This window comes from Diadema setosum, chromosome 11 (genome assembly GCF_964275005.1).
Source record: "Diadema setosum chromosome 11, eeDiaSeto1, whole genome shotgun sequence".
In the NCBI taxonomy this organism is placed as follows: Eukaryota; Metazoa; Echinodermata; class Echinoidea; order Diadematoida; family Diadematidae; genus Diadema; species Diadema setosum.
In genome coordinates, this window is record NC_092695.1 from 6,380,477 (window position 1) to 6,394,393 (window position 13,917).

The 13,917-nt window shown below is 42.0% G+C and overlaps 1 protein-coding gene across 1 annotated transcript in view; it reads left to right on the forward strand.

The window, feature by feature from the left end:
• LOC140235190 (uncharacterized) overlaps window positions 1-12,037 on the forward strand; it is a 34,953-nt gene extending 22,916 nt beyond the window's left edge. The window contains exons 9-20 of the mRNA XM_072315225.1: window positions 271-360; window positions 926-1,100; window positions 2,197-2,393; window positions 2,992-3,110; window positions 3,677-3,896; window positions 4,995-5,217; window positions 7,487-7,656; window positions 7,966-8,078; window positions 8,683-8,828; window positions 9,619-9,873; window positions 10,523-10,650; window positions 11,296-12,037. Of these exons, the coding sequence (XP_072171326.1) occupies window positions 271-360; window positions 926-1,100; window positions 2,197-2,393; window positions 2,992-3,110; window positions 3,677-3,896; window positions 4,995-5,217; window positions 7,487-7,656; window positions 7,966-8,078; window positions 8,683-8,828; window positions 9,619-9,873; window positions 10,523-10,650; window positions 11,296-11,436 (1,977 nt within the window). The 3' untranslated portion in view covers window positions 11,437-12,037. The remainder of the gene's footprint in view (window positions 1-270; window positions 361-925; window positions 1,101-2,196; window positions 2,394-2,991; window positions 3,111-3,676; window positions 3,897-4,994; window positions 5,218-7,486; window positions 7,657-7,965; window positions 8,079-8,682; window positions 8,829-9,618; window positions 9,874-10,522; window positions 10,651-11,295) is intronic.
• Window positions 12,038-13,917: the final 1,880 nt, after the last annotated feature.

The following is a 13,917-nucleotide window of genomic DNA, read 5'->3' on the forward strand; positions in this document are numbered from 1 at the left end:
TGTCTTTCTTAGTGTTATGAAATAGGCCTTTTGTGAAGTGCTCTGAGAAATTTGAAATATAGTGTCCTAGGTTCTCTCACATGATCTAATGTAAGTGACTCTGTGCTTTGAAAGTTCTGCAATGTTTAGAAATGTGAAGAGCGGCTAGTGGTGATGGTTAAATTTTGGCTGGCAGTGCCTGACAGTTTGGCGCAATTCACACAACCGTTCAATCTTGTGAGGAGTGTAAATTCATGTTTCCTGTTTATCTGACCATCCTCCTCCCTACAGATGGACAGTGAGGGTTACCTGCCGGTCAGTCTGATCGCCAGCTTCCATCGGGTCAAGGCTCTGACCAGTGACTACTCCCTCATCACCAGGGTAAGTTATGGAGCTCTGCATTGTTGGTGCAGTAATTTTTTATGCTATTTAGTGGTTCCCTTGTTCCTCAAAAGATTAGGCAACAAATTGACTTACATATCTTTGCTGGATTTTGTCTGATGATGCCTATATCTTTGTGTACATGTCAGTCATGTGGTTGCTACTCAGCACTTTTTTGTAAGAGCACATCAATCTCGACATTCTAGGACTTTTTCCTCTACCTCCTCCCTCCTTTTAGCAATTCATTTCCAATGAGATTTTTATTAAATTTTTGTTTGATATTACTTTATTTATTTAAGCAGATTTGAACATTTTGTAGAATACACTTTTTCATAGATGTTTCTTTTGCTGCAGCTTAGTAACAAAGCATTTTCATTCACCTGTTTCCCCCAATTAAGTTCCTTAGGCAGGAATTCTCTTGGTTGCTGTAAGAGTATAGCAAGCCTATGGCGTGCTTTGTAGTTGTTAAGGGCAACTTCTGTGAGCAAAGCATGCATAGAATTTGAATACGTTACCAAAACGGTCTATTCCTCTTTTCCATACTCGATTCTGTTTGGCTGGACAGGCCCTCAGTGACAGTACGGAGGTGGAGCTGTCACCCGACCAGACCAAGATCCGCTGTATCCAGTCCCCTGAGCAGTGGGTCATCCGGGACCAGAGCTCCACCACAAAGTTTGAGCTCTCCTACGACAGCCCCGAGTTTGTCCCCGGCAAGCCGTACCCCTACCACAATGACACAGGTGAGGAGGGGAGTGTTTGGATCCCCCGGGAGACCAGACCCCTGTTTAATTTTATCGTAAAATTTAGGGGAATATTGCTGTGTAGGATAGCACAGTCGTGATCTGATATGTATATAATTCAGTCTTCTTTTCAAATGTGATAGAAAATATGAAGCATACAGCCATCTTTTGGTATGAAATAGTATTCAACAGGGATACATAGAGATGGTAGAATGAGATGTACACATAACTTGGTTATCATAGTGCACCTAATGCAGTGATACCAAGAGAGTCAATATATCTCTATGTGTAGATAACAGAATATTAACCCCCCGATTCAGGAACCCTTTTGCCCGGTGAGATGCATATGAATTAAATTAAATGAAATTCAATTCATATCTTACTCAAATGTCTCCCTGGTTGCTCTGTGGAATCTCACTGATTGTGTCATGTCAATTTTCGTAGCGTCACACAGTTAATAATAATTTAAAAAAATATTTCATAATGGTGTAGTAGCTTGCTCTTTGCCAGCAAGAAGTTGTTCAAAGGGCAAAAAGAAAGAGAAATCAAGATAAAAGAAAAAAAAGAAAAGAAAGGAAGATGTGAACAGTGGCATTGTGACTGATGATTATACCAAGGTGCTGTTCACATTCTGCAATTAAGTGACAACGGCCCTGTCGCTTTGTAGAAAAAACCCAAATCCAAATGTATGAAGTCACTATGCCCTGTTCCCATTGAAAAGAAATTCATTCAATATTTGGGATTTGTTCATGTATGTCAGGACAACAATTCAGTGATGATATATGTAGTTAGTGTTTATGATTGAAATCTGTCAATGCAACTTTTTAGCAATTTAATGTCAGGTCTTTAAGTCAGAGATGATTTGTCTATCTTTTGTTAATGATTGAAATTTGGAAGCACAGTTTTTCTGCAAAGATTGCGAAGACTAAACTGTTGTGATTTACAAGACTGCTATCTTATCTCATAGATAATATCATCCTGATAGAAGGATTGATTCTACGACAAGCTCTCACTAGTATGTTTGAAAGCTAGATTAAAATATCATTCTTCTCCCTGTTTTACCAATGCCAATCCCCCGTCCGCCCTTACATTTCAGAATCAGCCCCAGTCTCCCCCACTCCAGGGGAGAATAATGTGCATGAGAGGGTACCAGAGAACGGGGTGCCCGCCAGCGGACAGTCCACCCTACAGACGCCCAGGACCCCTGGGCTGTCCACAAGCTTGCCGGAGAAGGAGCCAGGAAACTGGACGGAGGTCAAGAGGAGACACAAGGCCCCGACCCCCAAAGACAAGGTGAGGAAATGTGTCATTTGTATTTGCTCAAAATTAAGAAGATCTGTAATTCAAGACCATGACCTGTGCAGACTTGATCCCAATTGCTGCAGGCTGGTCATATGAGTATCAAAACCTGACAGAAGAATATATGAGATCCGGTACATCATCAGCATACAGCAGTTACAGCATTTAATAATTTCAGAGTCCATTCTAAGAGGTAGGCAGCTACCAGTTATTTATTGGCATTCTTGTTATTACATGGTCACTGCAATTAATTTTGATAACTGTATTGGTTGTGATCTACAGTTGTTTTTGTCGGGATGTCTTCCATGAGCGGCCTGGTTGTGTCTGTGTATAATGTTCCGATGCTTCCCTCCTCCTCATGATGCAAGCAAAGAGTTCTGCCTTTGTGATGAGTCACCAAGGGCGAAGTCATGCACCCTCGTGGGTGACCTCGGTGATGATGCAAGGCTCTTAATGGACGTTGCAATCTCCCTTACAGGACAACTTGTATGAGCAGTCTTATAGACTAAGCATTATTATAGCTGATTAGCTCTTACCTCTCTCACAATGCACTCACTCTCTCTATCTCTCGTGCAATTTCCTTCCCCACCAGCGAGCGACGTCGCCCCAGCCCGACTTCCGTGACCCCGAGGGGGCCAAGGAGGAATTAGACTTTCAGTTCGACGAGGAGTTGACTGAGATCACAGGGAGGAAGAACACATTTTCTGAATGGTAACAGACTTTTGTGTTTGTGTCATGAGTTTGCTGAATAACAATTTATATATCCAAGTATATTGATTAATTGGGTGTGCTGACTAAATTTTTGCATATTTGCAGTTGGATCACGAAATGTATATTTCCCACTTGTTAGTCAATTTAGTGGATTACACTGGAAACCATTTCTTTTAATACTTAAATGAAAAAATAAGAAGCCAGGTGGCAAAAAAGAAAGCAAGCATGATATACAACAAGCAAGTTATTTGATTATATCCAGTCTGTGTTAACTCTAGATGTTGCAATATTGGTGATAAGGGCTTTAATGAATTGAGTGTTACTGTATCTAAGTAGGCAAGAAACATGTGCAACTTTGGAAAATGATTGACATACTGGCCCGTCTGACATTAATGTTTGCATATCTACACAAATATACTCAGAGCCACTTGTCTTGAGAAAGAATGTAACACTGCATCTGCTTTCATATACATCAGTGTAAGTTACAGTGAACCCACGAGGTATAAAAAATTGCTTTTAGTACATATGTAATGCAATTTTTTTTTTTTTTTGTTAAACATTCGTAGGTCTGACGATGACGATGAGGACTACGAGATCTCTGATAACGAGATTAACAAGATCATCATCGTGACGCAGACCCCGCCCTGTCTGAAGAAGCACCCCGGGGGCGACAGGACTGGCTACCACATGTCCCGCTCCAAGATGACGGCCGAGCTAGCCAAGATCATCAACGATGGCCTCTACTACTATGAGATGGACCTCTGGGAGGAGGAATGCCCCTCTATGGTGCGCACTAGCTCTTTGCTCTGCTGTGCTCTGCTCAGCTTAGATTAGATTAGATTAGATTAGATTAGATTAGATTAGATTAGATTAGATTAGATGGACTTCTGGGAGGAGGAATGCCCCTCTATGGCGCGGACTCGCTCTTTGCTCTGCTCTCCCTTGATCATTCGTAGATTAGATGAGATTGGATTAGATTAGATTAGATTAGATCAGATAATCTCAGCTAGTCTTCATAGATTATAGTGCCACTCAGGAGAAGAGAATCTGGGAATGTTAGAAAGGCCTATTTTAGCAAAACCAGTTACATCATGCAACTATACTGTAAAAGTGGATATTTTTGCGCGACTAATTTTTCGCGCTCGGCGGGGAAAGAACAGTTTCGCATGTTTTTAATTCCGTGGAATCAAGACTTCAACTACTGGAACATATGACATGCAAAAATATTCGCATGCTTTTATTTTCACGCTAGTTTCGGGTTGCGCGAAATGCGCAAAAATTTCAACACCTCGAAAATTTCCACTTTTACAGTATTACCACTTTAGAAATGTTGAATAGAAAGAGATAAAGATTTAGATTTAGATTTAGTGGAAGAGAAGAATTTGAAGATCATTTACTGAGCACACAACTTACTCCACATTCATATGATTTGTCTTTCAAATATGTAAAAGTTAATGTGAAATGATATTCCAATAAGAAGGACATCTTGTTGAATGCATAAAAGTTCAGACTAGAATGGGTAGGAGACCAGCATCTTAGCAATCAAGAACCACAAAATGTTCATAGGTGGTAGGATGATGTACACCATTGCAGAGCGTAATGCCCCTCTGTTTACACCCTTTTTTCCAGTCTCCGAATGAAAAAAAAAAAAGAAGAAAACTTACCCTATCCATTTCTCAACCAATATCACACTCACACTTTAAGTTATAATGTATTATTGCATATCACAGTGTGTACAATTCTCGATGTCTGTCTTTGCACAAAAGCAGGTAATCTGGAAACATTTGTAATGTTAAATTTGTATTCTACTGAAGCTGGCCTGCTGGAGTGCCCAGGGTACATGAAGAGCGAAAATAGTGATAAGTTTATACGCTTCTCTCGCAGGCTGAACTTGCTGCGATGGCTCCTGGTGGGTTCGGCGCCGGGCCCATAGCCGCCATGGCATTCAGCAAGATCCAGACCATCACGAAGGAAGAGTTTTCCAACCTGACCCCGGAGAAGCCTCACACCAGGCAACAGGTGCCCCCTGCCCCGCCCAAGGGCGATGCCTCGGAGGAGGTGTCCAAGGATGTGGAGGAAGGTGGCATTCCTATCCTGAAGAGTGCTGGTGAGTACTCTACTCAGCCATGTTGTCATTTTCAATTTGGCTCCAAAACATTTGGTCCAATGTCATTAGCCCCCCCCCCCCCCCCACGGAAAAAAGCAGTAACTGACATTTTTATGAATGTCTACTTTTTTGCAAAAATGAATAGTTTACCCAATGCTCTCCAATGTTAATAGGTCAGTTTTGCAAAAAGAAAAATGAAAGTGACCAAAAATACAATTTTTCACTTTTGCAAAAAGCAGTAACTGCATCCAGTTGATTCAACTTTGCAAGTTTCCCCACGGAAAAAAGCAGTAACTAACAAAGCCCACGGAAGAAAGCAGTAACTAACAATTTAGTCTTTATCATTCAGACTCTGTATAGTCCTTCCTGTATATTTTTTTCCCTAATACCATTTATTTTTTCTACTATTTTTTTTAAACAATGTAAACAGTAGTTTCTCCCATAATTTAGGAGAGTAGATATAAAAAGATTGTTTCACCAGTAACTTGACTCTGCCCGCAGGGAATCATATGACAAGTTGTAGAAAAAGCTTCTTTCTGGAGACTAGCAAACCTGGCAGACTCAGCGCGCTCAGAGTGCAGAATACGCGTGCAGCAGCTGCATGCGCATAAATTCTGCAGCATACAGTAACTAGCTAAACATTGCATCACATCACACTCATCACTTGCATGCACAGTGATTGCAGGTCTGGTACAGTCTGAGTGATCATGCCAGTGCTAACCATGCTGTCACACAGTTTCTGCGGTCCAGGCATGCCTGTAAATCTATCTTGAATTGCAGAGGAAAAGTCATGGTAGCCATGGCTTTGTCCAGAACCAGAAAATCTAGGTGAGCTGAAAATATATTGAAGGGAGATGAGCACTAGTATTAATGCACTAACGTTAGTCTAATGTTAGATGTAGGCCCTAAAGTTTAAAATAGGTCTACCAGATCTAACGTTACAGAGTAACAGTTAGATCTAGATTCTAATCTATTGTTAACTGTTTCGTGTTAGACAAAATGTCAGTAGGCCTAATCTAACGTAATAGACCTAGGTCTAGCACTGTAGATCTAGATCTAGATCTGTCGTCTAGCTTAAGTGTAACGTCAGAGTTCGACTAGGATCTAAGACGAAGAGACTTGACTTTATTGTCTAGTCCAGGGTCATGTGTCAGGGGCCAGGCCGGGCACTCCAAAGTTCAATTAGGGTAGGCCCTACATAGGTGTCTACCTTATTTTTACACAGAATGCCATTCAATCGACAAGACCTAGTCTAGGTCGAGCGATAGGTCCTAGATCTTATAGATCTAGACTAACCAGAAAGTAGAAGAACATTATAACCTGGTGGTGGTAACAATTCTCCTCCTATGGTCATGTGACATGTGCAGTTACTGCTTTTTTCCATGGGGAAAACAGCAGACTCCTGGCCGTCTGCAGTTACTGCTTTTTTCCGTGGGGAAACTACCCAGAATCAAGGGTGAGCCACCGCAGTAACTGCATTTTCCTAAATAACATTTAAAAAATAATGGAAACATAATTTTTTCCTAGGTATTGTTAGACAACTAGGTATGGTGCATAATCATACCACAAAATTATTTTTGAATGTTTCTGTGTTTTTAAAGAATCTGCAAAAAACACAAAATCGCATTTATCTCAGCTCAGCAGCTATGCAGTTACTGCTTTCTTCCGTGGGGGGGGGGGCAGAGCCGCGGTCACACAGGCTAAAGATCACGAAGTTAAGATCTCAATCTTTTGCCAGTGTGTCCGCAAACTTTCTGCGAAACTTGCAAAACTTCCCACTCAATCTAGGGATATTTCCTCATCCCCACCAAACTTGGCAATCTTTTGCTATTGTGAACGCTAGAAACTGAAACTTTGCAAAGTTTGCCACGTAACCAATCCACCATCTGCTTCAGAAGGTGCCTCCAAAGCACACGCCATCGTGATGGACAGATGTTCATTGTTCGTCGCAATCACTAGCTATCAGACTGTATACTCTTTCTTCTTTCTTTCTTTTTTTTTTTGTGCACATACACCAATAATCCAAACTTCTCAATCTAAAGATGGAGCAGTTTGGCTGCCAGTGTGAACGGACAACAAAAGGTTGTAAAGACTTTGTGATCTTAAAATTTTCGATCTTTTGCCAGTGTGACTACGGCTATTTATTTACAAGCAACTTTCTTCTGAGATTGACCTGAGATGCAGACATTAAAATGTAGTTTGTACCTTTCACTTTGCTACGTCTGAGAAGTGCTGTTTTAATGTCAATGACTTGTTTGACACCATGCAGTTCGCTCCATCAAAGCGGAACCCACAGTGGCGAGGTCGTTGCCCACGGCAATTCCAGAGGGTCCCCAGCTGAGGGAAGCATTGAGGGCACCCAAGACGCCTCGCGGCAAGGCGCAGATGTCGCCGAGGTTCTACCCAGTCATGAAGGAGACCAAGCCAGTGGATAATAAGGTGAGACACATGTTCTTCTTGTGATGGTTCCACTCCTCCGTACTTAAATGAAATTTCGTTGCGATCACACCACGGATGGCTGAGATCTCACCCTCCTCCGGTTATAGCATAGCCAAAAAAGCACGGCCTGATTAGGGTTAATGAATGTTATGTGAATGACATACTGATTTATGAATGATGGGGTATTCTGTTTTTAGCATTCAATAAAATTTTACCTCCGTTCTTTCTTGTCAATATATACAGTATAGTTAGTGAGTCTTGTATATATTGATTTAAATTTGTCAATTTTGCATGATTGTCGTTGTGTAGACACCAAGGAAACGCAAGACAAAGCACAGTGAGGACCCACCTATAGAGAGTCACGTCGGTTGGGTTCTCGACTCGAGAGAGCATCCACCACGGTCAAGGCACGCTTCGACAAGGTAAGATTTTTTGCAAAAGTCAACATGGACCCATTTATTTATGTCTGGCATCTTTGACATTTCCAGTTACTCACAGAGGGTTGGTCATTGAATGTTTATCACTATAACTAGCCTTCATAGGTGTGTTCAGTAAGGCTGAAGATTAAATTGACATTCCTAGTGATATACAGCATAGATTCAAAGCAAGAATGTTAAAGGACTGTATAACAACCTCACATATTCTTTTCACAAGTTAGATAGAGGTGGCAAGACTGGTAAATTCATAGTGTAGATTTCTCTTGTATGGGACAATGTGCCTGGTTTTCACTGTTTGCTGACTATTGAAATCTACTCACTGATAATGGTCTCCTCTGCCTGTATACTGAAAGCTACAATGAAATGTATGTATGTATATGATACACGTAATTATGTCTATTTCTTTTAAGTACTCTTGTTTATGTTTGACGTGAACATTGTTGATTTTGTCATAATGATTTCACTTTTACAAGTGGGGAAGTAAACAAATTGAAACAGAAACTGAATTTTGACTTACAGATGGTGCAGCTGTAGGTGCGACTTGTCAGATTTTCATTCCTATATTTTTTTTTTCTTCTCCATTTTGCAGTTCACCTTCTGAAGGAGCCCCCATCAGTACCAGTTACGGCACTCCGCAGAGCTTCCCCAAGTTTGAGCATCCGTCCCATGAGCTGCTCAAGGACAACAACTTCACCCAGCACGCCTACCACAAATACCACCAGAAATGTCTTAAAGGTGATGCCAGCTCTTAGTTTTCACCATGATAGATCCAAGATTATCTGCTCTGTTTGTAGTGGAGGATGATCCTTCTGATACAGTCAAACCAGCCTGCAATGACTACTCAAAAGGGAAAATTGTGGTCATTCGGGACAGGTGGCCATTCTAGACAGGTTCCATACTGTGGCCCCTGTCATGGAAATGTTCACTGTTCCCTTTGATTACGTGTACAGTATGATGCTACGCACATATCTATATATAAAAGTCGTGTTAGCTGATCGCTCTGGCCCTACAGACGATCACTGGTTGCCTTAGCTGTACAGCTTAGATGAATTTCAGCAGCATTTGATGCAATATTTGGTACCCTGGGGTACCAAATGAAAATTCGCCATTTTGTTGAATTAATTATTTTTTTTTCAGCGCTGTACCCTGGCTTACCAAAAAATGTGTCAAAATATTTTTTAGTATTATTATGCACAAAAATGTTTTCTTATTTGTGATTATGCAACAATTAATGCATGCAAGTGTACTTCGAAAAACACCTATGGTGCTAGTTCATTGCTACGACTTTGCCGTATCCGAATTCTGAATCGGCGTATCTGAATTCGGATACGCATTATAAAATAATGGGCATGAGATGGCGCTGTACAACGCGGTACCCCGGGTTACAACGGTACCCCGGTGTACGGCGTGCCGAATCATTTGTCGAATGCAACGTCCAACAAAAACTGTAGTAAGCTGACATTTTTTGTTATGTTTGATTTCCAATAATGGCATGGTCTGTCTCATTTTTCCCACACTAACACAGAGCGAAAGAAGCTAGGCATCGGCAAGTCACAGGAGATGAACACTCTCTTCCGCTTCTGGTCCTTCTTCCTGCGCACCAACTTCAACAAGAAGATGTACGAGGAGTTCCGCAACCTGGCGGTGGAGGACGGCAAGCAGGGCTACCGCTACGGAGTGGAGTGTCTCTTCCGCTACTTCAGCTACGGCCTGGAGGTCAAGTTCCGCCCCGACATCTTCAAGGACTTCCAGCTGGAGACGTTGCGGGACTACGAGTCAGGTTGGTGGATCAACTGGGTCCCGTCTCAGAGAAGACGTTATTCTCGCAACTCTCGCTGGAATGGCAACTTCCCATAGCAACAGCCGATCAGGAGGCTGAATTCTTGTTGTTACCACGACAATAGCCATTCCAGCAAGAGTTGCTATCATATCAACTTTTTATGAAATGGGGCCCTGGTCTAAATGATGTGAGCCCATCCATTTAGAAGTAGATGGACATTGAAGAAGGGGGGGGGGGGGGGTGGCGAAGGGGAGGGGAGAGGGGCAGGGATGGTTGGTGAAAGGATGAAGGAAACATCTATTTTTCTCTTCTTAGAAAACATAAAAATTACGAATACAGTAACTTTCTTCATGTAGGTCTGATCTTGATAACATTTTTACCCTTTTGGTTCTCTGATTCTTAAAAACGGTTAAAGCCACCCTGAACACAGTATCTTGACACTGTGTAAGCGCTTGCATGCATTTGAGAGATTAGGATATCAGTAAAATCTGTTTGTCCTGAATAGGTCAGTTAGATTTAGACTTCCAAGTCTAAACAATACCACAGGTGAGTCCTACAAATCTTGGAGAGATATCTTTTGGAAAAGCAAGGTTGTTAGTGAAGGGTGAGATCAAGTACAGATGTCTCCTTGGCATTGATTCCCCCACAGGGCAACTGTATGGCCTGGAGAAGTTCTGGGCGTACCTGAAGTACTCTCGTAAGAGGGAGCTGGGGATCCTGCCAGAGCTAAGCGAGGCCCTCAAGAAATACCGAACATTGGAGGACTTCCGAGTGGAGGTATGTGTAACATGAAGGGTACCATAAATGGCTTTACATTTGCACGTTTACAATTCTGTATGGCAAGCAGCTTAAAAATGTAAAAGCAGGTTCGTAAAATTTTGCATTACACAGTTGCTTACTCATACATTTTCTTCCAATTCAGGAAAAAAGACAGAATTTGATTTGACATTTCCATGCATGAAAACCAGTGTGCTGCCAGATTGCCATGGTATTTTAACATGAATATAACTGACAAGTAATGTTTTGAGAGAACAGGCTGGCAGAAATCTTTTACAATGTCCGTCACATTTTGCCAGTAGCGTTGGCTACAAAGTGTGATTATTCAAATACATAGACACACATATGTACACACATATTATGTACTACTACTGTACTGGCGTTTTTCAGCTGAACAAGCAAATAAGAAACTCTTGAGTAGTATTCTATATGGAGTACAGTACTGATTGCAGAAATGTATGTGTGCTCATCACATGCAAGTCACGATCAGAATTAATATTTTCGTGTGCTTTTAAATTCGCGAAAATAAAAACATTGCGAATTATTTAGTGTATACAGTATTTGTATCTGTGTGGAAATACATGGGTGCTGACTGGTTATATGATTCCTGTTTGCTGACTCCTCTGTTAACATGTTTACTCGCAGCCTCCCATCAGTGCCAATCAGAAGGCGGACGGTGCCGGGGACGCCAAGCAGCCAAAGCCCAGCCGCAGCCGACAGCAGTCCACGTCGGACCAGTCGGCCAGCCTTGATGCCAGGGGAGCCGTGGGTGGGGCTGAAGAATGATTTCTGGGCACACAATCCCGCCCCGTCATCCCCCTCCCCCCAAGGACTCCTATACACTCTCTCTTTATCATCATCATCATTATCATCATCATTGTTGGATACTTAACAGCAGATGATCTGCAGCTGTGATGCCTTCAGGGATCTGTGCCTCGCTTCCCATCACCGTCACCATGGTGATGAAAGAGTTTGTGGAGAAGAAGGGGGGCGGAGTCTGTCTATTGTTGCATATGGAGCTGAGGAAGCAAGGACAATTATGACAGCACAATCTGAAAATCTGACAAAATTGAAAGCTTGATCATCCATGTGAGATTGAGAGAGACTCGGTATTCTCCCCTCTATGAGACCACGATATACCAGCCAAAGGAAGGACGTATTTTATGGTGATGGGGAAGTGATGGTATTTTCAGCAAATCACCCTTGATTGGAGCCAATCAATGTCATTAGGTTGCTTGAGGTCATCGAGGCTGCAGTTGAAGACGAAGGTAGCAACATGGGAACACCAGTACGAGACGGATACTGGGTTGAAGGACCCCCCATCATTACGATTGTATGACAGTGGTTGAGCTACAGTGCCACTTCTTCTTTCCAAGTTCCTTGGATTTTTTTTCTGCCGCCATCTTTTCTCCTGTAAGCACTGCTTTGTTGCTTCCTAACTATTCAAAATTACAGGGTTGAATACCTTCTGAAAAAGGTCAGTTTCTATGACCTACGCGAGCGAATGCATCTCTCAAGCTGAAACTCTCATATCAGCATGTTCAGTCGTATCCTCCCAGTAGTGTGAACTTCAAGCTGGATGATGCCGGGTCAAATACAGCCAAATACCAGCCGCAGCTGACAGCAGTCCACGTCAGACTGGTGGGCCGGGCTACTGCTGTAGCCCGGCCCCCTGCTCTACGTGTACCTCGTGTACAAGTAAGCCAGCCAGCGAGAAGAATTTGAGCCAATGAGAAATGTTTGCTACTCATGGAACCTTCAGATCTACGATGCTTATTATGCCCCCACATACACGAAGTGTATAAGGGGGTGTGTAGGAATCATTCTGCTTCCAAAAGGGAAGTGGTTGTGTGGTTCCAGTCAGTTAGTATTGTGTGAGTGGAATCCTGATGAACTCGGTGGTAAGTGATGGTAGAGATCAGTGAAGTATACAAGATGTGTGAAGTAGAAGTATATGCCAGCAGCCAGTTCCAACACAACAACAAGAGTGAAAGGAAAGCAATCCCCAAGACATTAGCCCTTCTTTTGATCTGTGTAGGCCGGGTTTGCTCCATCACGCACAGCTTTCAAGAAGGGACAAGCAAGGGATTGGTGACTCTTGTCCATCGACATGAATCGCTTGAAAAGGAGGCATGTGGCACAAGGCGACAAAGTGGTGGTGATGGTGTGTATCGTTCATCACCACTCATGTTTTGAGGAGATCATTAGAGGTAGAGAAAACATAGATGTCATCTGTAGTGCACACCTGCGAAGCAATAAAAGAAGAGAAAGAATCGTTGACGTGCGAGATGACAAAACATTGCCAAAAAGAGATTAGTACGTAGTCGCTTGAAGGTTGCATGTAGTTAGCAGCGTGTGTGTATCATATCTTCAGCTCTCTCCTTTTTCTTTTTTTTCCCTTTCTTGAATCAGAATTCTGTCTTTATGCAGACTGGTTTGTACTCAGGGTTGAGACATCACTGAGAATGGCATCAGTCTATTCCAACATGAAAAAAAAAAAAGGAAGAATATTACCTTTTGTGATCATACATGGTAATTGCTATGTAGACATGATTTTCAGGTAAGACTTGAACCTTCTTTTCTTTTAGCACTTGTCTGTCTGTGTCATAATTTCTGAAATTTCTCTTCACTCTTTCCTTTGGCAGAAATATGGCTTGTGTCTTCTTGAGTATTATATCAAGTTCCTGGGTGAAAAAAAGGGCATTATGATGTGGACCACACACAAACAGTTTGAATGACCTTGTGTTACCCAGCTGACAGATTTATTCTCCTCACCAAAACACAGAGGTATCATCACTAAACTGCTTAAAGTGCAGTAAGTGTGAGATCAGTCAACCGTGTCATTTCCAGCAGTTTCAACGTTGAAAATTTGCGAGGCTGATTGTCCCATAATTGTGATAAAAGTACTTAATCTGGCAGTAATGAAAAGTTTCATCTTCTTCTTACCCTTTCCCCCAGAGTTTTAATATGTATTTGTGTTTCATTCGTAAGCGATAACCGGTCAATCATGCACAGATACTAAAACAAAATCTTTATCTTTATTGTGATAGGCACCAAATGTGAAGGAAAGTCAGCGTTCCACTGACACTTGATTTCCATGTTCTATATCTTCGTGATAACTGTGAATGAAACATGAAAATGAATGTCTACAGTATGTTTTATCCTCGCGTGTCTTTAAAGTAATAATGTTTTACCAAAGCAAGAGCCAAGAAAATACTTTGGACATATAAGTGTGAACATGACTGGAGGATACCCACCAGTGCTCAC